Below are 22298 nucleotides of genomic sequence, written 5' to 3'. Positions count from 1 at the left end.
CGGGCAAAGGAGCCTTGGCTAATCCATAATTTGCCGAAGGCGAACAACGGCATTGGTGTGTGTCTGCGCTTCAAAGTTATGGACTTATGTGTTGTTTAGTCCAAATTTATAAACCATGTCGGGTTAAAATCACTATGGATGGATTAACATTTCTGCCTTACGATATAAATATTCTCAATCGTTCGAATTTTATTAGAATTTGCACTTCTCGGTTAAGAATTTTTCAGGAAAAATCAGCTGAGAATTCTTGTGGGAATCAGTGTTGATCAACTAATTCTAATTCTTCATAACCTCAAGAAAGTCTCAGTATATTTTCTGAAATTTTAAACAATTATTTTGTAATTTTTAACATCATTTTTTTTAGAAAATCTGCTTTCGATTTTATTTGTCGATTAAGTTTTGGGGCACTTTTGAAAAGTCGAAAAGATTTTTAAATGAAACTCTTAAGTTTCTGAGTATGGAATTTTGTATGGAAATGGATGGAAGTGAGAATCAGCAATTGCTAGGCGATCAGAAATGCGAACAAAGTCTAAGGGAGTTATGACACACTATACGTTGAAATGTCTGTAAAGTATTAAACTTACCGACATTTGTCTACACAAATTTCGTGCAATTTCTTTTTTATCACCATTTTAGGGTGAAATAGGATTGATACGGTCTAATCAGTCCGTAGAATGTCGTTTTCAACTATTTTTTTTCTCCAAAATTGTGTGAACATTTGGTTAAAATACATAGTCGATAACTTAATTAGCGTTAACTTTAAAGCCTTTAAAGCAAAAGAAGCAAGTGGGGACGCTAAATCAGGTTCAGAACACCACTTAGGCTAAAAACCTCCATGGCAGATCCTATAGGATTCCCATTCGAGTTTGCCTTGCGGCTCACGGTGGAATTGCGATGGAAAAGCATCGGAGACGAGAATGAATTGTAACCAGGAGAGCAGAAACTTCACCACGGAAAAAGTGCAGAAATAATCGCTACGCCACTGCCTTTGGTGGCCGTTGCGTCACTGAAGATTGATGTGTGAGAACAAGAATTGTAATGTGTGTAGCGTATTTGGAGTAAGGACATTGTGACGCAACTAGGACCTCAGAACGTCTGCTCTGCATCGCCCTTCCGCGGGAAAGCGTTTTCCATTTTCCGCTCTCTAATGAGTTGTCGTAAATCGCGTCTCATTTGGGGAGTTACGGAAATTGCAATGTTATTATTGATGAGATCTATTCATAAGACCATAATTTAGCCATCTCCTTAGCGATGGTCATTAAACTTGCCGCAGCACTTCTGTGATTGATGTCCTGCGATTCTCAGGAGTAATTAGAGCACATCTCGCTGTCTCTGTTCGGCGCACGAGCGGCAAAGGGTGAAGCTGCTCGCATTCCGTCATATGGGGCGAAAGGAGTCACACATGTTCGGTGGCGCGACTGAGAATGTGAAATGGCTTTTCACGTGTGTGCGGCGCGTCCGAAATTTCTAAGCTCTTGCGCGGGAAAGCTCCTGCCGCTCCAGTTCCCATCCATTCCTATGTCCCGCCATAGACTCCTCGCTTCTGCAATCCTGTTGAAATATCCACATGTTCAATTTCTAAGCCCACATATGTGAAATTTGAATTTGACAACATGCATGTGTGGAAAAATTTCCTGTGAGAACCTTCCCGGCGCTTTTCACCCCGCGCTGTGCGGCGCCGAGGAAAGCCTGTGATTGCTCTCGGTTAGATGGTGGCTTCGCGGCCCACCTGCTGGAGAGATTGTCACGTGGCGCACTCCGGGGATGTTCTCACACGTGATGGTGTGTGCAGAATCACTCGGCCCAGTGTGCGGACGGAAAATTTATGTTCTTTACTATTGTATTTAAAACTGTTGGCCGAATAGGGCACCAGAAAAGCCTGCACGCGCCCTCAAATCTCCTCCGCGACTTCCTCTCGCGCGTTTGTGCGTCGCACTTTTCCTACACACTCGCCAGTCTAATGCTGGATTCGCCACAAGTGGCAGCGGCCAATAAGTCACCGCGGAGGTGCAATTGCACGCCCAATAGTCAATAGTGATTGTAATGAGGTGATTTCAATGGTGATGTCAATGAGAGGCCATAAAAGCGCCGCCGCGCGCTTCTGGGCGCCTAATACGTGTGAACCGGTTGAAGATCATTCCCTCATTTATGTACTGAGGCGTTTTCCAATAAAAGTGGGGGAGACGCACACAGTGCAGTGCAGCTGAGCACTGTCGCGCACTTGCCATGTGTGCGGGTCAGCCAGCGACTGGCCATTACTGTGCGGCGGCGCCGCCTGGCGCTTCTGCTCGCCTAGTACAAATGAGCGAATTGAAGACTTCCACACGCGCCAGATTTGTGATATATATTTTATAAGTATGGCTCCACCTTCTTTGTATCGCGGCTCTGCTTCTCCGTCGACTGTCGCAGCCTTCGCGCGAAGTAAGCGGAATTCTCCGCGGGGTTTCTCACATCGCCAGCTCAGACTCTTCGTCTCTGCATCCCCTTTGCAATCAGCGCGCGGCAATCAATAATTGAAACGGGGTGAAATATCCGGTCGAACCCCACACTCCAAACTGTGGCGGTTTTTTTCATTGTGCGCGCTCCCAAATTCAATTAAATGCCGCGCTATTTAATCACCATGGAAGTGCACAGCAGACACACAAGCGCATATGTACATGAGCGTAAATACAAATTATTTGATTGCACAATATTATTAGGCAATTTATTCGAGGGGTGCACAAATTACACAATTCACGTGACGAATTATTATCCTTCTCATATCAGCCAGAAACTATACTGAAATGACGCTGTTAGTTATATTTGGAAACCCTTTGTTTTCCACGTTTCACACTGTTTGATTCACTGAATCGCATTCATTAGTTATTTATGGACGTCCTTTTCATTCATTTATTCATACAGAAGAACACATCATGGATTTTATTGGAACGAATTTCTATCATTTAAACAAGGTAGTGGGAAAATCATCTCGCTACTCGTTTATGGCACAAAAGTGTGTGAATTTCAAAAATTCTTGTTAATAAGAAGCGAACGACAAAAGATATTTAATTATTAAGTGTGAAATACGACTATATGAGATAAATATTCTCAATCGTAATAATGTAGGGTGAAGTGGGGCAGCGGCGACCAGAAAATTGTAGTCCAAATTTGTGAATTTTACCTGGGAAATTAGATAAATATATTAAAAATGCTAATAATGGCAAAATATTCTCTCTTCTATTGAGTCTTAAAAACCGCTTGGCAGTTGGCGTGTAAACTCTTAGTCTTCCCTGGAAAGGAAAATTTTTGTAGACGTTGGAAATGTCGACTCAATACTAATTGAGTAGAATGAAAAAAACTAACAGCGAAAAAGAATTTTTCATGAGACGAAGTTAGGAAATTATTATTCTACGTTGGAGTGTCGGTCCCAATATCGACACTGATCGATACGAATAGCGTGCGATTTTCTTTTTAAGACTATTTTAGGGTAAAATTGGACTACTGATATGGACTAATTAGTCCTTGGACTGTCCATTTTAATTATTTTCTTCTAAATTTGGGTTAAGAAACGAAAATTGCACGCAATTCGTGTCGACAATTGCAGCCTGGAAAAAATCAAATGCACTTATTCTTGATGTCCTCAAAGGGTTAAGAGGACACTTAAATCAGCACAACTACATATTTTTTCACTTCACGTTGGAAACGGACTCAAAAAACACCCATAGATGTCTTCATGAGCGGATATTGTACGTGAAACACGTGAAAGTGACGCTGTATTCGTGTCTACAGATCTCCTCTGAACAAAAAAAACCTGACCACAAATTTGCTCCTACACACATTCTATCATGTTCTTAAACGTATTAATTGTTTCCAAGCACAAGAAGAATGTTTGCAAATGAAACAGCAGCCAACAAGTAATAAATAATAACAAAGTGCTCAGCAGTAACAAAGGAATTCCTTAACGGACTGCCGCAAAGTTCATTACCATTATACAATTGTTGGGTGTTTCTCGGGACACAAATGTACAAATCGCGAGGAAAATAAGTATCATCAGCAGACGCACACTGAGGCAAGAAATTGGGAGAGAAGAGGTGGATGAGACTAACAATTCACGCGGCGCTCGTTCCGCACCTTCAAATCACTCGGCAGCGCTTCACCTGAATCAGTCGCCATCGGAGAGTCGCACTTGAAGAACATTGCTGGCGAAGAACGCCGAGAGTTCAGTGATAAATTCGTGAAGTGATCGAAAAGTCTCAGACAATTTATTCTGCAACATCTTCTGTGTAAGTTAATAATTACTGAGGATTTTGCATAAATATCCGGGAAAGATTGCAGCTTAAGATTACCGCATTTTCTTAATGGAATTTCCCACTCTATTGCTCTCAACGAGGGATTTGATTTATTACTTTGTGCAGAATATTCTTTTGAAAAGTAACACGTATGCATTATTTTCGTTTCTCCCTGTGGAAAAACTCGCTCAGCATATTTTGGACTTTCATTGTGAGACAACGCCAAGATGGCCAAAATCACATATTATGTAATCTCTTGCGCAAGAACCACCAAAATTTCAATGTGTTGCAAGGTTTTCACAAAACCAGAGGTCAAAATATGCTTAAATTCGAGATGTTGGAATTTTTCTCTAAGCGGATGCGATGGAAATAAGCATTCCATCAATTTCAATGATAAATAAAGAGACGAACAGTTAGTTTCGACAGCATTGCGGCAATGATTTTTGGGGAAGACACACTTTGTGTAGTGAAAGTTTATGCCTTGAGCTCTTTTGAGACTTTTTCATTAATATGTTTTGGTGAAAAAGTTCGTTAAACTTTTTGCCCTGGTTAATTTGGGCAGCATGTGTTGCAATTGCGCCTAAATCTTCCAATTTTGAGTGAAACGAGCAAAATAATGGGCAAAATTCCCCATTTTTAAGCTCTTTCTTTCGTTTTTCTCGTCATCAAAGGTGATCTAGAGGTTGATTGAGCATGCGAAATCGTCTGTCTTCTTCCAGAATCTTACTATGATCCTGCTTGGAATCGACCTGAGCTGCCCTTTGGTTCAAACTATCGCTCTTTTTGGCGTTTCCGCGGCCGTTACTGTGATCTTCCTGCTCAATCTCTACTGCTATCTTACGTGCGGCCGGTGCTCATCGAAGGCCAAAATGGAAGGCAAGACAGTGATCATCACGGGCGCGAACAGCGGCATCGGCAAGGAGACCGCCAAGGATCTCGCGAGTCGTGGCGCCCGCGTCATCATGGCGTGCAGAAATCTGGACACAGCCAAGGCGGCGCAGGAGGAGATCATCAAGGCCAGTGGAAATAGCAATGTGATCCTGAAGAAGCTGGATCTCAGCTCTCAACAGTCCGTGCGCGAGTTTGCTGCCGACATTGTGAAGACGGAACCGAAGCTGCACGTGCTCGTGCACAACGCCGGCATGGCGCTGGCCATTCGCGGCGCAAAGAGCGTCGACGGCATCGAACTGACCATGGCGACAAACCACTACGGACCCTTCTTGCTCACACACCTGCTCGTCGATCTGCTGAAGAAGACCGCGCCCAGCCGAATAGTCATCGTGGCGTCGGAGCTGTACAAGCTGGCGTGCGTGAACCTGAACAACCTCAATCCCGTGAACACGAAGCCGGCCGCGTATCTCTATTACGTGTCCAAGTACGCCAACATCTACTTCGCGCGCGAACTGGCGCGCAGACTCGAAGGCACGGGCGTCACGGCCAACTTCCTGCATCCCGGCATGATCGACAGCGGCATCTGGCGCAACGTGCCTTTCCCGCTCAACTACCCCATGAAGCTGATCACGCGCGGCTTCTTCAAGACCACCGAGCAGGGCGCGCAGACCACCATTCACCTCGCCGTCGCCGAGGAGCTGAACGGTGTGTCCGGCAAGTACTTCATGGACTGCAAGGAGGCCACGCTCAACAGGGCGGCGCAAGACATGGAAAAGGCGGGAAAACTGTGGGAGGAATCAGCGAAAATCGTCAAACTCACAGCGAACGACCCCAAGATCTGATTACACTATGCCTAATCTTGATATTAAATGTATTAAATAGTGGTTTTGTACTCTCAAAAACACGCGCATTTCTCTTATTGGCCTCCACACTTTGATATCTCCTCATTGGCTTCGTGAAGATTATCGAAGACAGCACAAGATCATCACAATAATGCCAAGGTTGTTAAATCATAAATTTATTTATAAATACCTTATGATTCCGTTTAGTGTTTCCAAACTTGCAATTACTCTTTCCCCTCCCAAAGAGTCTTCCAATTTACAATTCACCATCGAAAAATGATATGAGAAAGTCGATTTTCACGCTTATTGAAAAGGTCAGAGAATTTCTGTGCCGTAAATAATTTTTCAAAACAACTTAACCGATTTTACCTTAAGAATTGTAACTGTTTTCCCTTTAAATGCTTCCCGCCTCGCTCACTTATCACCCTTTTGAGTCTCTATTAATTACTTACATTGTGAAAATCAAGGAGAAAGTCACTCGCAATTTCATACCATTAACTGTGATTATGTATTTCCCAAAAGCAAGTTTGGCTATGTGATTAGAGCACTGGCCTCTTATTCCTACTTTTAAGTGTTAGAATCCAACAAATTTCCTTCTCTCCCGGCCAGGATTACATCAGGAACTCCGAGAAGAGAGAATGCGTGAGAAGAGAGAAAAAATTTTGCGAAAAATACGATATGAGACGCGGTTCCCACGCCAACTTTGCTGCCCTCTGGTGGCCATATGTAGAAAAAAATTAAAATTCCTTAAAAAACGACTGTTGCTTTCCCCTTGATGCAAGTCATCTCCTAGTCGATAATCCAACTACGCCTCTGTCTTTCTTCAATAAAACCGCCAAATCTTCTGAACATCACATCGAGTCATTTATTGGCTATCACGACTCCGTGGGATCGACGTGAGAGATTTTGTGGCAACAGTAAGTACAACTCAATACTCTTGGTGTGATTCGTCAACAATTAAATAAATATTATTCGACCATTGATCAACAAATGGAGATAAATTAGCTTTCTCTTCTGGCAATTCCCCGACCGAAAGTGTGACCTCTAATGTAGGTTGGCGATCACGGCAAAGGTGAACTCATTGGTGGTGGACTGGCCGCCCAGGTCTTTGGTGCGCACCTTTCCCGCCGTCAGCACCGACGACACGGCGTTGAGGATGAGGTCGCTGTACGGCTGCAGGTTCACGTGGCGCAGCATCTTCGCGGCGCACAGCAGCATCGCCGTGGGATTGGCCACGTTCTTGCCCACCGCCTCGGAGAAAGTGTGGCGCGCGCCCTGCAAAGAGAGGAAGCGTGAGCGGAAGTACAGGCGCAACAAGTGCGCGGACTCACGGGCTCGAAGACGACGTGATCGGAGGAGTAGGAGGCGCCGGCGACGACTCCTGCGCCGCCAACCAGGCCCGATGCGATGTTGTCCAGGATGTTTCCGTAGAGATTCGGCGTCACCATCACGTCGAACTGGTTAGGATTGGAGACCATCTGCATGGTGGTGTTGTCCACGATCATCTTCTCGAACTGGATGCGCGGATAGAGCTTGGACATCTCCTCGCAGCTCTTGAGGAACAGCCCGTCGCCCAGCTTCATGATGTTCGCCTTGTGCACGCAAGTCACCTTCTTGCGGTTGTTCTTCGTGGCGTAATCGAATGCGAACTTGGCGATGCGCAGCGACTTCTTCGCCGTGACAATCTTCAGGCACTCCACGACACCGGACACGGACTCGTGCTCCAGCGCCGAGTATTCGCCCTCAGTCTGCTCGCGGATGATCGTGCAGTCGATGTTCTGGTGGCGACTGCGGACGCCCGGCAGACTCCGCACGTGCACCACGTTAGCGTACAGGTCCAGGTCGTTGCGCAGCTTCATGTTCAGCGTCTGCAGCTCGCCGGTGCGGCTGTAGTCGGGCGTGCCCAGGATTCCCTTCAGGCAGATCTTGTTCTTATTGATGCTCGCCGTGACGTTCTCAAGCGGCGCACTGAGCAGCGGATTGACCTCGGACAGGAAGTACGTCTCGAAGTCCACCGGCACGTCGGCAGCCTTGAACACCTCCTGGACGGAGTACATCAGCTCCGGTCCGACGCCGTCGCCGGGAATCATCGTGCACTTTATCCTGCCCTCCGGCTTCGCCACTGGAGCCGCCTGGAAAGCACAAAGGCATCGCAATTAGTGCCGTGCAATTGGCACGATAATATTCACCAAATGCACTCACATTATTCACCGCAGAAGTTGTGTGAAGAGCTCTCGAGGCCTGCAAAATAAGCACAGAAAAATCTGTGTGAGAACAACCTTGCAATATAACCTAATGTCTTACATAAACCTATTTACCTTTTCACAGGCAAATTGGATTGACATCCACACAAATCCTTACCTGATAGAGAGGACGAAGCATTAATCTGTTCACGAATGCCATTTTCAGGGCAATTCACACTGATTTCGCGGAGAAATAAATAAATTTAGCGGAGCAAAGAAATCGCGAGAATTTTCTTTCTGACAGTCCAAAAGCACGTGAAAGTGTGAGTAAGAGCAGAGCTGCATTCTGGCTAAAACACTTAACGTCTCTTATCTTAAGAGATTTCACACAGAATCGGTAAACTACAATACTTCTAAAATCACGTTGAAAATATTATTCCCAGACGTGATTTTAGGATTATTCTAAGTAAACAGAATTCAATAAATCAATCTTATTCGAACGTTTGATTCGCAAAATTAAAACAAAACCATCTCAAGCGACTCTATAAATATTTTGTAAAAATTTCTCAATATTGGAAATTAGTCGGATGGAATTATCAGTTATGAACCAGTATAGGAAAATCAGATTCCATTCAGAGCTTTTGTAAACTGGGTGAACATCAGAATATCTAATAATTAACATTTCTGCAACGGCTCTACAAATTTCATCAAGAAAACAACCAGATTATGAGAAACTTAAATGACAAGCACATTAATAAATGGCACCTAAAATTTATTGTTGTCATTAATTTCTATTATTCACAAATTAATATGGAATCGCGCACATTTTATATTCGTTTTCGAGAGCGAGAGAGAGCACATTTTGTGTCTCAAAACTGGAACGTCGGCAAATAAATGCAAAATTTGGAATTTTGAAATAAAGAAAATTTGCAGACGTCCCAACAAAAAAATGGTAATCAGTTAAAGTTAGTTTAAGGCACAGTAATGTTGAATCCATCCTTTTATCACTAGTTATTCTCGTTCTTCTCGTGCAACCACGGTCGGAAGATGGGTAGAGTTGATGGATAGTGAGTTTCTGGCTTCAAGATCGATTCTGGCCAAGTGTTCGAAATGTCCCCGGAGGAATTGCGGAATGGATAAGTGGCCAGCGTGATCGGGAGCTGGAGTTTTATCTGCTTCTCCAACGATTTGGGCTCGACGATGAACTGAAAAGTTCCACATGTGAGTCAGATAGTCAAATGGTCGCTAGTGGAAAATACTCACAAATACGTCATACTGGATCCTAATGATATGGCACCCTTTGAGGTTCGTCGGCGGCAAAGGTGGCACGTAGAGAGTCTCATTCTGCCACTCATCCACGCCGCCAGCCCGGATTTTACCTCTGGTAATGGTCACGAGATCCCTCTTCTCCGTCTGAACTACCTTTCCGCGCGCCATGTACTCAATCGTCTCGGTCAGGGAAGCCTTTGTACTCTTGATCGTCACGTTGCTTCCATTAGACACGAGTGCAGACACTGAGATACTCTCTCCCGGAACATATCCTCCTCGATCCAGGATCACACGGCACTTCACGGCTCCGCCCCCAACACAAGCCACTCCCAGTTTGTGTTCAATGTCACACTTGAAGGGTTGCTGAAATACTGTCAAATTAACACCATTCTAAAGAGAAAGAAAGCGATCAACGTACTGATAATATTGATGGCTCCATGTTCAAGTCGATTGGATTCATTACGATGAACACTTGATGATTCTTGTGGATGAGTCCGGACGGTTCCCTGAGGGCGGCCTTGCAGAAGTACTGAATCCATCCGTATCTGCCCAAGAACGTCGATGGAAGTCCAAGCGGAAGGCCCAGCTTGAAGGGAAAGCTATGGATTCCGGGTGACAAGATGGACGGCTCGTGATCAGAATCGCCAAGCAAACGCATCCGGAAGTCGATGTAGTTCTCCTTATCGTACGTCCTCTCTTGCCTGGCTGATCTCACCTGGACCACACCTTCGCCCATTACATTAAAGTGCAGACTCAGCACTGGCGTCTCGTGTTGAAGCTGCAGTAAAACCCTCCCGGACAGAAACTGCCCGGGAAAGTAGAGAAGCGACGTGTTGTCGAAGAGTATGAGGAATTTAAGTAGTTTTCGTGGCATTTTCCTAGCAGCAAAAGCAGAGAAGAGCTCTATTCAGGCATAAGTGATAAAATTATGCAATGGGCAAACTTATTTGCACCCACGAACTTTAAACAATAATACGCGAGAGGAGATTTCAATGTGTGTGGAGGAAGTAGTTTACCTTGTTTGAGATCTCTTCAAAATTTCATGGAATTTCTATCGAATTCAACACACTAATTATTCCCCAATATTTCATTCACAGACTCACAATTATATCCGCGTTAAGAGATCACAAAGTAACAATGCCACTCTTAATGTGATTATCCGCGACTTTATGTGTTCTCTTCGTCAACTTTAAATCAAGATTATACCACCATTTTGCTTTCACTTTTAGCCACTCGCGATCCTCTTTATGTCACGAACACTGCAATTATCCATCCAAAAATGGTGTAATTGCGTCCAGAATTTAGCACCTTTTGAGGAAAAGTGGTGAAAGAATGAGATTCTTGGCCAGACGCCCGACTGAAGTGCTCCCGTTTGGAATTCACTCCCCGAAATCTCCACAGACACTGCGCTCGGGTATTGGAATTGAAGGCGATCGCCAACACAGCGATCGCGAGAGACAGAGAGGCGAAGAAATACATCTATAGAACAGGTAATTTATAGGTACAGTTATGTAGTTGTAACATTACGTCACGAATATTTACAGGTGAGTCGAAGGTGTGCGTCTCAGTTGCAGAGACCGAAAAGTTATGCTGAGGAATTCCAGATGAATTTTAATCTCATTAGAAGAGATAAAAAACACAATTTCTTATGCATTTTCTGGTCTGTTTGTAAGAAAGATGGGCAGATATTTCATGTTTAATTCTAATGTTCACCACGAAAAAAGGTGGTCTTAAATCATAATGAGATACTTTCAGGAGATGATTAAACAGCTCAAAGATGGGAAAAAGTCGGATTTAAAACCAACTTTCATTCGCCTTTTAATTACAAACAAGTATATTCACGTTAGCAAACTTGAAGAGAAAATATTCCTTGTAAACTTAGCGAATCATTTAAAATTCCAGTCAGTTTTGATAACCAACAGACCGTTTTCTTCTAATCAATCGATAACACTTCTTCGTCTCTTAACTTGAGAGGCCATCGTAAGTGCCTTTTAAAAAATCATATGATTTTGATATGTGTTCAGTGATCACAAAAAATTCTAACGCACACATTTCCATCCTTGGGAAAATATCATTATCAGAAGGCTAGAGAATGTCATTCTCTTCGGTGCGTACAATTTCTGGTCGTTTCCAGACGTGGCGACAGATCAATAGACTCGAAGGAGCGCTAAAAAGGGCGACTTTTATCCGGAATTTGAGGTAATTTATTTGTTTTGGCCGGCAAGTGACGAAGAGAGTGCATTTCGGGCTGCTTTTCCAGTTCTTCCTCTCCAGCTGCCATGAGATTCGTTCAGTACAGGAAGGGTGGCGACAAGAGCACCCGTTTGGGTGTCTTGTCGCCGGACGGGAAGAAGATTTCATCGCTGTCTGCGTATGGGAATGACATGATTGGGTTTCTGGAGAAGGACGTGAACCTGGCGGATTTGGAGAAGAAGCTCAGCTCTCTGCCCGCTGAGGATGTCACGGCGGACGTGACGCTGGAGTCTCCTGTCTCGCATCCGGAGAAGATCGTGTGCATCGGGCTGAACTATCGCGGCCACTGCGAGGAGCAGAACCTCAAGCCTCCGGAGCGTCCGATGTTCTTCAGCAAATTCGCCAGCACTCTCGTGGGCCCCACGGGATCCGTCATAGCGCACGAGATAAGCTCGGTAGGCAATATAATGTTGATAAACCCGATGGTACTTACAATTATCTTATGTTTGCTGCAGCAAATCGACTGGGAAGTGGAACTGGCCGTGGTGATCGGTAAGACGGCTAAGAAGGTGCCGCGCGAGAAGGCCTACGACTACGTGTTCGGCTACTGCGTGGCGCAGGACATCTCCGCGCGGGATTGGCAAAAGGTGCTGAACAACAAGCAGTTCCTCATCGGCAAGTCCATGGACACTTTCTGTCCTCTCGGCCCGGCGATTGTGCACAAGAGCCTCGTGCCGGATCCGCACAGCCTCAAGATCCGCTGCAGCATCAACGGCGTGCAGAAGCAGTCCGGGAATACCGACGAGCTCATCTTCCGCATCGACGACATCATCAGCCGCCTCACGCAGTCCATCACGCTGCGTCCCGGCGACGTTATCCTCACCGGCACGCCCGGTGGCGTTGGCATGTTCCGCGATCCGCCGGAGTACCTGAAACCGGGCGATGTCATCGAGAGCGAAATCGAGGGTCTCGGCAAACTGACCAACACTGTTATCAAGGACGATTAGTTACTTCTATTTTTCTACAAAATCCCTCGGGAGAAATAATAAATCGGTGATTAGCACTGGTCGGTCCTCTTCTTCGTCTGGTAGAACTCCTCGCGCGAGTGGTAGGGTCGATAAGGATCGTTGACGTAGAACTTGGGCATCCTCCAGAACTTGGTCACCATCTTGTCCAGCAAATAAGCCTGGGTGGAGTTGACGAAGACGTGCTGCCGCAAGCGCCGCTTCGCCTTGGCGCTCTTCCGCCACAGATGCTTGTGTCTGCCCGTCCGCGTGCGGATCCATTCGCCCCAGTCCAGACGGTAGAATCTCTTGAGCACCGCCTTCACGGACTTCCTCTTGCCGCTCTGCATCGAGAATTTTGTTAAGCTCCGCGTCTGAGGCGCGGTGATGGCCTGGCCGATGGCCAGAATGCCAGGATTACAGCTTAGACTTAAGCCTGGCAGCGAGGAGAAGGCTCTGGGAATCACTTCCTGGCGCTGAAGGCATTGCTGGTTCGCTCGCACGAGCGTACTGCTCAGCCGGCAGGCTGAAATGCAAGACGATTAGGCACAGCGGAGAGAGATTAATCTCCTGACTTACCCAAGTTTGTTGCCAATCGCAACATCTCTGAGGATTCTCTGGATCTCCTGCAACTCCTTCCGCAGCTCCTGGAGGTTATTTTCTCGGCACGAGTGACAGTTTGGGCGCCGGCGTCGAACTGAGCAACAACAGCACATTTCTGGGAGGGGACAACAAACCCGGCTGACTCAGTGACTAAAAGGTAAGCCAGAGTCTGACTCTGACTCTGTCCTAAGCCGAAAACTCAAAAACCTCATCTTTGTTTTCAAATTTTAGTGTTAAAGGTACAACTTTAGCAAGATTTTTGTTGTTAAATCCCGGAGGCTCGAAAAAAGAGTATTATCTAGCTGGGATTTACATCTCAGCGAGAGTCAGAGTCTCATCTGCCTTATCAGTACCGCTGATTATTCACCTTCTTGCACGTGCACGCGAGCGCGGTCCGCCGGGTCGGTCAATTTGACAACATCAATGGTGGACAACTAGTCTGTCAGGTGTTGTGGTTGTGCAAATTTCGATTTTTCCACCAAAGCCGGTGCGACACGCCTTCAAGTGTCCCAAGATGTATCGTCTTGCACTTCGCAGATCCTCCCAGCTCACCAAGGTTCGTAGATTCGCACTGCGTCGCCCAGAAAAGCCACAGCAAAAGTGCCACGAAAAGTTATGTCATCCACTTCGCGAAGGATGAGTTTTCACACAAGCAATTTCTGCCGCATCGCAGAGACTTTGACCAAAAGAGAGCCAAGATGTTCTGGGTGACGTCAGAAGAGACCGAATTTGGGATGAAAGTGTTCGTGTGGAGACAAAATGCTAATTGTGTTCTGCATTACATAATGTTTGGCCGTGACAATCAGATGATTCTTTGCAGATCCAAACAAACGACGCGCGAATCCTCCACGCCAGGCGGCTGTGGAGCAGTCCTCCGGGGGCGCCACGGGAGGCGGGATTCGGCAAGTTCCTCGTGATCCTCTCCCCGCTCGCCGCGGCCGGAGGAGTTCTCGCCTACGCCAAGTGAGTGGCTGACAATTGAGCTTCGCGGCGGGATTTCACGTGTTTGTGCTTTGCAGGTATGACGAGGGCTTCCGGAAGTCCCTGGTGGCCACCTTCCCGGCTCTGGAATCCACCCTGAACACCCTGCTGGACGACAAGGGCATCTCGAAGACGCTGGAGGACACAAAGTCCTCCGTGTTTGGCCTCTTCGGTGGCAAAGAGGAGCCAATGAAGAAGGAGAACATCGTGCCGCCGCCGCTGGTGAGAAAACCGCCGAAACCCACCCAGAGTGACGCCACAATCCCCGTGCCCGAGCCCACACCGCCGCCCAAATCCGCAGCCCCGCCCAGAGCCAGTTCCCCGGCGCGTCCGGCGCCTAAGAGCGAATCCTTCGAGATCCCGAAGACCGTGCTAGAGCTGGAAGTGGCCGTGGAAGCCGCCGCAGCCACCGCGGCGGCGGAGTACCAGAAGGCGGCCGAGATCTTCAAGAAGTATAACGAGGAAGTGCGCAAAGTCGTCGACAGCATCGTCGATCACACGGACACCGCGTCGTGGTCGTCATTGAAGAACAGGACGAGCGCGCGGAATTCCGCAGTGAGACAGGCTGAAGAGCTCGCCCAGGAGGCGGCAACGAAGCTGGGTGAGAGTCATTAGAAGCTATAGATAAATTCTGTGATAATGAAGGATTTTATTGTGCTGCAGAAACCCTGGAAAAGGCGCTGAAGAACAATGTTTCCCAGGCTTCAACTGAAGTGTATTCTAAAGTGAGAGAAACCCAGGAAAAGGCGAGAAATACGCTGAATGCCGCCAAGACGGAACTGTTCAAGGCTAGAGAGTTGTCCAACATGAGTGAAAAGTACTGGAAAAAGGTAATTTATAGTTATTGCAGCAGTTTAAGAACCTCTAGAGCGTCATCTGGCTTGCAAAAGGCGATGATACTAATGATAATGTAGAAATAATCTTATCTGGTATCGATTGCAGCACCATTTTGATGCTAATTTAATCAATGAACTCAAACTCTGGAGTAGCAAAAGAGCTGCTATTAGTGATTGTCCATTTTTGAACAAAGATTTCGCCAGAATTGACTTAAATATTAAAGTTTCTTAAACGATTTAGAACAATGTTACCATTAAAATACAATTTTTCTGATTCTCGTTTATAGATCCTTGGCAAGAAATGTCTTCAAATTTAATACTATAGAGACTTTAAAGCCTTTCCTAAGCTTCTATAATCAGTTACTTTAAATCACTAAAGCTCGTAAAGCTCATGTTCCACCCTTGAATGAACTTATTGACTTTCAAATAACTTTTCCAGGTTGAAGACGCGCGGAATCACTTCGTGAGTGAAATGGAAAGTCTCTTCCCGGGAATCAATGTGACGGAGAGGCAACTGGATCTGCCGAAGGATCAGCTGGATCTCTTCCTGCTCTACGCGTACTCGCACGTGCTGGCGTATCAGAAGGAGCTGCAGAAGCTGCACGTTGAGGGCGAAGAGCGACTGAAGCGCGTGCTGAACAGCCTGCAGTCGAACGATAGGGAGGAGATGCTGGAGGCCGAGCTGAACTATCGCCTGGAGAAGGAGCGTCGTGATATGGCGCTGGCGAAGCAGAAGGAGCTCTTCGAGATCCGCCAGGCGGGCGAGCGGAAGATCCGCGAGGCGCTGAAGCAGCAAGCTCAGGCGCACGTGGACAGTCTGAACGAGACGCTGAAGCTGAAGGAGCAGGAGATTCGCCGCGTGCTGACGCGCGAGAGTGACGAGAAGCTGCTGAAGGAGAAGACGTCCTATGCCACGCAATTGGCGGAAATGGTGGGCAAAGTGAAGGGAATGGACGCCACGCTGAAAGGTAATTCTGAGAGAATTTTTGCGATATTCTCGCCACTAACTCAATGGCTCTCTTGCACGCTGCTCAGAGATAAGTTTCGAAGTGCGAGGTAAAGTTTCTTTATGCTGGCGCAGAGAAAAGTGCCACTCTTGAGTTTCCATTCGCATTTCGTGCATATAAAGTTTGGCAAAACAGCGCGGGAACTTTTATATGAAAATTGAAGTTCTCAAGTTGTGTTAAACTTCGATGAGTCTGGCTAATGGACAGGGTGTTTCTGTCTTGTGTTCGCTGCGCCACACAATCTCTCATCCAGATCTATGATTCTGGATACATGTAATTTAATTGGCCAACCAGGCTTTTGCATTACGGCGCGTAACAATGGCGTGCGATACATAGAAACAGAGCTGCTGCTGTTCATTTTCCAACCACATAATTTGACCGAATTGTGAGAGTGAAAGGGGGAGTGTTTCGTGGTATCAAATACAATAAATCACTTGGAAAATATTCAGATACTCATGACAGTTGCCTCGGCATTTTGCGGAAGGAGCAAACAATGTATTGCCGACTGCAAATAGTATCACTTGCCTGGTGAAATAATTAATCAAATAGAAAACGTGTGTTAATTTGGCCTATAGATCAAAATAATAACGAATGTTTCACAACAGGGGTGAAAATGAATGCGACCTTAACACTAGACTCACTCCAGGGGGTCGTTTTGGCAACACTAGAGCTGGGAATACGCAAAAAATCGAATCTCGTACTGCACAGTCCGCCATTTTGAACATCTTTAAAACATATTTTACTCATTTGCTCAGCCACTATGGTATGGATTGGGTCCATATTGCAGTATGTTGTTGCTGGCATCAAAACCTATCCAACGAACTATCGCTTAAGAGTCTAGATTCTTCTGAACCCTAGATTTTGAGATCCAAAATTCGAAAATAAAATGGCCATTGCTTCGTTTCAATTTAACCGAGATCTGGACGGTGTTATACTTTTGAGTGTAGTGTTGTTGATATCAAAATGTACACGTCTAAATCGTTTAAACTTAAAGACAACAATATGTATTTTTTTATTAACATTCTGTACGTTTGAACGTGAAAAACTTTGAGAAACTTTTCAGTCGAAATTTCTGCATGAACTCATTGTGCATTGAGAAACGTGAGGGTTTTAGCAGATGGATTTATTTACATAATTCAGATTTAAAAAATTTTCGACTCTCAGTTTGTAGTTGGCGAAAAATTATTATTAATGGTCAAATTCGTGGAGAATTTTTAGAGGTGATGAAGCTCAGGAGCACAGAGAATTCTGCAAAGGCGTCAGATGGAGTGTTGAGAGGCTAATGCGATGTTTGTGTGACTGATTTCAGCGCGAGCGGAAGCCGAGGAGAAGTCGCAGAAGGCTCGAGGCCTGTGGAGCGCGTGTCAGGCGCTGTGGCTGTGCGTGCGTCAGGGGGAGAACAACTCCTCGTGGCGCGACGGGCTGGTGCCTCTGGAGGGCGCCGTGAGTGCGGTGGACAAGGCGTCGGCGGAGAACGACAAGGTGGTGAAGACGATCCTGGGCTCGCTGTCCAAGGAGGCGCTCACGCGTGGCGTGTATCCGGAGGAGGCGCTGCGAGAGCGCTTCCTCAAGGTGGATCGCCTGGCCAGACGCCTGGCGCTGGTGCCCGAGGACGGAGCGCGTCTACCCATGTACATCCTGTCATACTTGCAGTCCATGTTCATCCTCACGCCCGACAATCCCGTGTCCAAGGAGGAGTTGAAGGATGAGATCGTCGACTTTAGCAAATTGGATACTTACGACATACTGAACAGAGCCCGGTGAGTTTCCGTTTGCCGGCGCTTCGGCCAAACTCTAATTGTCTCTCTGTTGCTCGGCAGCTATTGGATGGAGCGCGGCAACCTGACCCAGACGCTGAGGTACATGAACCTGCTCCAGGGCGCGCCGCGCAAGGTGGCCAGCGACTGGCTGAAGGAGTGCCGCCTGTATCTGGAGACGCAGCAGGCGATCAACACGCTGATGTCGCACGCCGCCACCACTGGTCTCATGTACTTGTAGTGAAATTATACCTCAAGCTTCTTAAACTCCATTAGAGATTTAATTCCTCCGCCGCCAGATTTAATTACACTGTAGTCAAGTTGAAAATTAAATGAAACGTCGAAGTTCATGATGCGCAGAATTGCAGCTGGAAGAAGATTCCTCTCGGGCGTGACGGAGTGAAAGTGCACAGAAATACATGATGAATTGAATTCCCAAAGCTGTTTCATATCATTGGGCGTACGCAATGCGGATACTTTACAGCGATTTCGTTCTCCGACACAAAAGAAATATTGCTGCACAGGAAGAATTTAATTATAGCACTCGCACATTTTTCACACATGTTGTGTGTCGCACGTGAATAACATTTTGGCATGACGCAAAGTACACAGCATCGCAGAGCACTGTGCAGACAAGCGGCGTCCCTGAGCAACACGAGATGACGATAGTGTCGCACCATCAATTCAGCAAGGCTGCGAATAGCGCGAAAGTCCATTGTAATGCTCTTCGCCTGATAAGAGCATTATGTCAACTTTACTCTTCAATGCAAGCGCATAAATGCGCTGTGGCGCAAGAACGCCGCGCTAACCGTGTTGACGTTGCGTTGATAGGGAAAAATACAAACGCTTCTTTCGCCTCTCCTGTATTGTCCTCAATTCGGAAATCTTTCCAGATGCTCTCATTTGTCGCAAACTAATGCAATTTCACGATTTGTAGTTGTTTCTAAATTGCCTACAAATCAAAACGAATTGGTAATAATCAGTGGAATTCCAGAAATTGCTGAGCAATGACTTTTGAAATGACAAATACTTACAGGAGAGTGGAACAACATAAATCACAGCCAAAGGCAATTAGGAGCACTAGTTCACCTGGCAAAAATGACACAGAGAAGCAAGAGATAATTGAATTGTTAAAAACACTTGTTGTGCTCTATTTCCAAATTGCGGAGAATCAGCTGAACAGTAAGTAAAAAAAACCTCAGGGAAGGAGTGAAAAGCTGGGAAATTTTTGCTTCAATTCTCATTCTATTGGTATGAAATGAAATTATAGATGAATATCTTAAACATTGATTTATTCTTTTGCTACCTTTTACTCAATGAACAGCTAACTATTGTAAAAACATTGATTTTCGCTTGTTTTCCTGTATTTTTCATGGGATTCATTTACCATCAATCCACTGAAATCTTCTCTTGGGTCGGCAAACGTGTCAGGAATGGCCAAAGTGAGGAATTTAATTTATTACTTGAACATTTTCCCTTTGCATTTCTTGTCTCTTTTCTGACTTTAAACCTCCAAATTCTGGAAACTCACAAATTCTCGCTGAAAACTTGAATAAATGTACTTTCGCTTCAATATAACATTAGGCAATTTCAACTCCACGCAAAGTGCGCGAAGGGAAATTGCGAAAGTATACTAAACTTGCTGTTTTTATTTCATCTCCCTGTTTGTGAGTTTTGTGATGAAAATAACAGCGACGGAATAAATTTGGCAAATATTTCCTGGAAAACCAATGACAATAATCAACTTATCTTGAGCCCTTGTGGCATTCTTAATTGCGTGGCACAATTTTTATGACCTCTCTCTCTCTCTCCTTCCCCACCCTTTCTGAAAGTAATCCTACGGAACATTTGCTTCCGAACGCACTTCTCCTTCCATCTTAGGACATCTATTTAATTTATTTGGCATATCCTCTTGGCTCGTCACAAACTGCCAAGACAATTTCGGTTTGTGCATGTAAGCCTCCGTAAAGCCATATTAATCACAAATAACAGTCTTGGAAACTTGAGTCTCAAATGCCATTGTGTGAAAGCTTTTTGCGAATCTTGTGCAAACCCTTCTGGGAATATTTGATATGTGAGCTTCGAAGAGGAATACTTTGTATCGATTAGATTAGGGTTTATTTAGGAATTCCCTGACTGGTGCCATTGTGTCCTGCCTAATTGATGGCATGGCGTCCTAGAACGCTGTCACACTGAAACTATTGCGGGGCTTTTAGGGCGGACACGAGCTGAGGTGGACGCTTTTTGGGGGGTGGGTTTAAAAAAACCTCCAGAGGTTTACCTATGCTCCGAATGTATATTTTATCTTGTAATCTTCAGAGTCACATTGCTTCGGGGAATATGTTATTTCTCCCGGATTTGCTTAATATCCTTTATGCGGTGTTGTTCTGCCGTTACCTGGACCGATAAAAAGTCATGCACTGTCTGAACAATGGAAGCTCTTCCGTCTTTTTCCCACCCTCTCTCTCCCTCTCTCGTCCCGCACAGAAAAATAATCAATATGACCCAAAGCAGTGGTCGAGATTGGGTGCTTTATTAGTATAAAAAGCCAGAATTACATTCGAAATCCCTTTGGCACATAAAATTTGCTAGTTTATCTCTTCCTCAGTTCCTTGTGCGAAAAGTTCACTGCAGTGGAATTTTCACGCCCAAAATTGAAACTGGCAGAAGAATTTCCATTGTTCATGGAAATTTTGGGGTGGAGTTGTGTTATTTACCGAATATATTATCACATGCCTGGAGTAATATGAAATCAATGCAAATTTCGAATAACAAAAGGACTTATTTAACATATATTAAACAGCTTCCACTTACCCACGAATCGCATCCGCAGCGCCCAGGAAAAGTCTCATTGCGCATATCGTTTACGTTATGTGACTTTATTTTAAACTTCATCATCAAATTTTTTTTTACATTAACCGTGAAAATATGTTTTTTTTGTTGGTTTTTTTTCCTCAAAGAAATCTGATAGAGCCTTTCTGGGAAAGCAATTTGAGAAGAATCTCTTAACTACACTTTTAAAAATTGTGGTTATCACGCTAAGTTGAATAAATAACATTTTCCATCAGAATTTGCACCTAATATTATGTGTTATACATTAACTATGTTATCCTTATGATCTGAACAATATTATTTGTATAGGCATAAAATGTAAAGTGTTAATGAAACAAGCATAGTTATTAGATACTCTAGACGTAATAATAAAGTATTGAAACGAGGAGAGAATTGCTTAAATGCTGAAAAAGTTAGTATTTTTCATGTTTTATTTTATATCTAATAAAGCGCTTTTATTAAATTTGTTTGGTAATTTTTTTTTGTATACAACTGGATAATATTTATGATAATTCCATATGTTTTTCTTTCTAAATTAAATTTTTTCTTCTCTCTTTATTTTATGTCCTTTAATTTGCCTTTTTACAAAAATTGTGTATATAAATTATTTACTTGAATTACAATATTAATTTTTTAGAATTTCTTTTGTAATGTTTCCTTCGCAGTGTAATAAGTATAACATCATTTTTCACCTTGTGTTCATGGTATGGAAATTATAGGCGTGAATTTGAAATTGCTAAAGTGGAAAAAAGGTCCTTCGATGACTAATCTACGCATGTTCTTCTCATGTGTAATGCCTGTAAGTATTGCAGTTATTTAATTTTACTTTAAATTCTGATTAATGGTCGTGATAGTGCATAAATTGCCTTCTCTTTATACACTTTAAATAGGCATGTTATGAACATATCGAAGTGTTCGAATATCACTTTAATATCTATGTTCCACTTCTTATTTCGCTACTCTTTCTTGAAAATCAAACTCAAAAGCAAGAATACAGTTTAAATATATTTAAATACTTGATTATTTTCCTCTCATGTGGCCGCCAGAGGGCAGCAGTTTAAATTTTGAAGGCGTGTAGAAGTTCAGAAAATACGGGCGTTTAAACCGCCATATTTGCTCTGTTAAAATTGTGGTATAGATTGGTTTGGGAAATACAATCGGAACTTCCACATCCCTTGAAGCTGCCGCCCTCTGACGGCAATATGTGAAGAATATAATCGAAATTTAAATAATAATGATAAGCCGCACACTTCACTGGCTGCCAATTGTCATGTTTGCATTGAGAAATATTTTCCTTACTTCGGCAAGATTGTGTGACCGGAAAAATCAATAATCAATTGCCAAAACTGGGCAAACTGAGAGAAAAGTGTGGAGGAAGTTTCAACTTTGGAAAGTCTTATACAATTTTTAGAGTACGAAAGTACAAGGAAAGAACTTTTCCCTGTATATCGATAAATTGTGGTGTTCTAATTTGAAGATGCCTGATCAAACAACATTTCAGACAAATGATCTGGAAGAAATGTAGTTTCTCACAATTCTAATAAAACTTTCGTGCAAGTTGTAATATTATGGTTGTTGTTTTTGCCTTTCGTTCCTCTGCGTGAGAAGAATGTCCATTTCACTGATAAAACC

At 44.5% G+C, this 22298-nt stretch overlaps 6 protein-coding genes across 8 annotated transcripts; 3 read left to right on the top strand and 3 right to left on the bottom strand.

Moving 5' to 3' along the window:
* The first annotated feature begins 706 nt into the window (after positions 1-706).
* LOC132257612 (retinol dehydrogenase 12) lies at positions 707-6001 on the top strand. 2 transcript variants are annotated; one of them, XM_059754592.1, is made up of 3 exons: positions 707-2048; positions 3855-4262; positions 4988-6001. In XM_059754592.1, the coding sequence occupies exon 3, from the start codon at positions 4997-4999 to the stop codon at positions 5999-6001; it is 1005 nt and encodes a 334-aa protein (XP_059610575.1). In that variant the 5' UTR covers positions 707-2048; positions 3855-4262; positions 4988-4996. The 2 variants fall into 2 exon arrangements, with proteins under 2 accessions (XP_059610575.1, XP_059610576.1); XM_059754593.1 differs by lacking the exon at positions 707-2048 and adding an exon at positions 2652-2663 and having other exon boundaries at positions 4034-4262.
* Positions 6002-6843: 842 nt separating this feature from the next.
* LOC132257514 (isocitrate dehydrogenase [NAD] subunit beta, mitochondrial) lies at positions 6844-8496 on the bottom strand. The gene is made up of 4 exons (XM_059754454.1): positions 8363-8496; positions 8204-8242; positions 7333-8133; positions 6844-7276 (listed from the first exon to the last, which is right to left on the bottom strand). The coding sequence occupies exons 1-4, from the start codon at positions 8402-8404 to the stop codon at positions 7046-7048; spliced, it is 1113 nt and encodes a 370-aa protein (XP_059610437.1). The 5' UTR covers positions 8405-8496; the 3' UTR covers positions 6844-7045.
* Positions 8497-8885: 389 nt separating this feature from the next.
* Positions 8886-10914, bottom strand: LOC132257640 (arrestin domain-containing protein 17). The gene is made up of 4 exons (XM_059754628.1): positions 10470-10914; positions 9872-10331; positions 9448-9816; positions 8886-9389 (listed from the first exon to the last, which is right to left on the bottom strand). Exons 2-4 carry the CDS (start codon positions 10325-10327, stop codon positions 9192-9194), a joined length of 1023 nt encoding a protein of 340 aa, XP_059610611.1. The 5' UTR covers positions 10328-10331; positions 10470-10914; the 3' UTR covers positions 8886-9191.
* A 586-nt stretch (positions 10915-11500) lies between these two features.
* LOC132257677 (fumarylacetoacetate hydrolase domain-containing protein 2) lies at positions 11501-12653 on the top strand. The gene is made up of 3 exons (XM_059754681.1): positions 11501-11652; positions 11714-12101; positions 12162-12653. The coding sequence occupies exons 1-3, from the start codon at positions 11546-11548 to the stop codon at positions 12651-12653; spliced, it is 987 nt and encodes a 328-aa protein (XP_059610664.1). The 5' UTR covers positions 11501-11545.
* LOC132257678 (large ribosomal subunit protein bL35m) lies at positions 12615-13441 on the bottom strand. Its single transcript, XM_059754682.1, has 2 exons — positions 13230-13441; positions 12615-13176 (listed from the first exon to the last, which is right to left on the bottom strand). The coding sequence occupies exons 1-2, from the start codon at positions 13252-13254 to the stop codon at positions 12704-12706; spliced, it is 498 nt and encodes a 165-aa protein (XP_059610665.1). The 5' UTR covers positions 13255-13441; the 3' UTR covers positions 12615-12703.
* Positions 13442-13650: 209 nt separating this feature from the next.
* On the top strand, positions 13651-18268 carry LOC132257675 (MICOS complex subunit Mic60). Of its 2 annotated transcripts, XM_059754678.1 has the most exons (8): positions 13651-13809; positions 14074-14216; positions 14273-14835; positions 14898-15064; positions 15510-16038; positions 16106-16126; positions 17387-17837; positions 17898-18268. In XM_059754678.1, exons 1-8 carry the CDS (start codon positions 13768-13770, stop codon positions 18073-18075), a joined length of 2094 nt encoding a protein of 697 aa, XP_059610661.1. In that variant the 5' UTR covers positions 13651-13767; the 3' UTR covers positions 18076-18268. The 2 variants fall into 2 exon arrangements, with proteins under 2 accessions (XP_059610661.1, XP_059610663.1); XM_059754680.1 differs by lacking the exon at positions 16106-16126.
* The last annotated feature ends 4030 nt before the right edge of the window (positions 18269-22298 follow it).

This window comes from Phlebotomus argentipes, unplaced genomic scaffold (genome assembly GCF_947086385.1).
Source record: "Phlebotomus argentipes unplaced genomic scaffold, Phlebotomus argentipes genome assembly scaffold_4, whole genome shotgun sequence".
Lineage (NCBI taxonomy): Eukaryota > Metazoa > Arthropoda > Insecta > Diptera > Psychodidae > Phlebotomus > Phlebotomus argentipes.
Note: the sequence above shows the minus strand (reverse complement) of the source record. Positions and strands in the feature narration are given on the sequence as shown.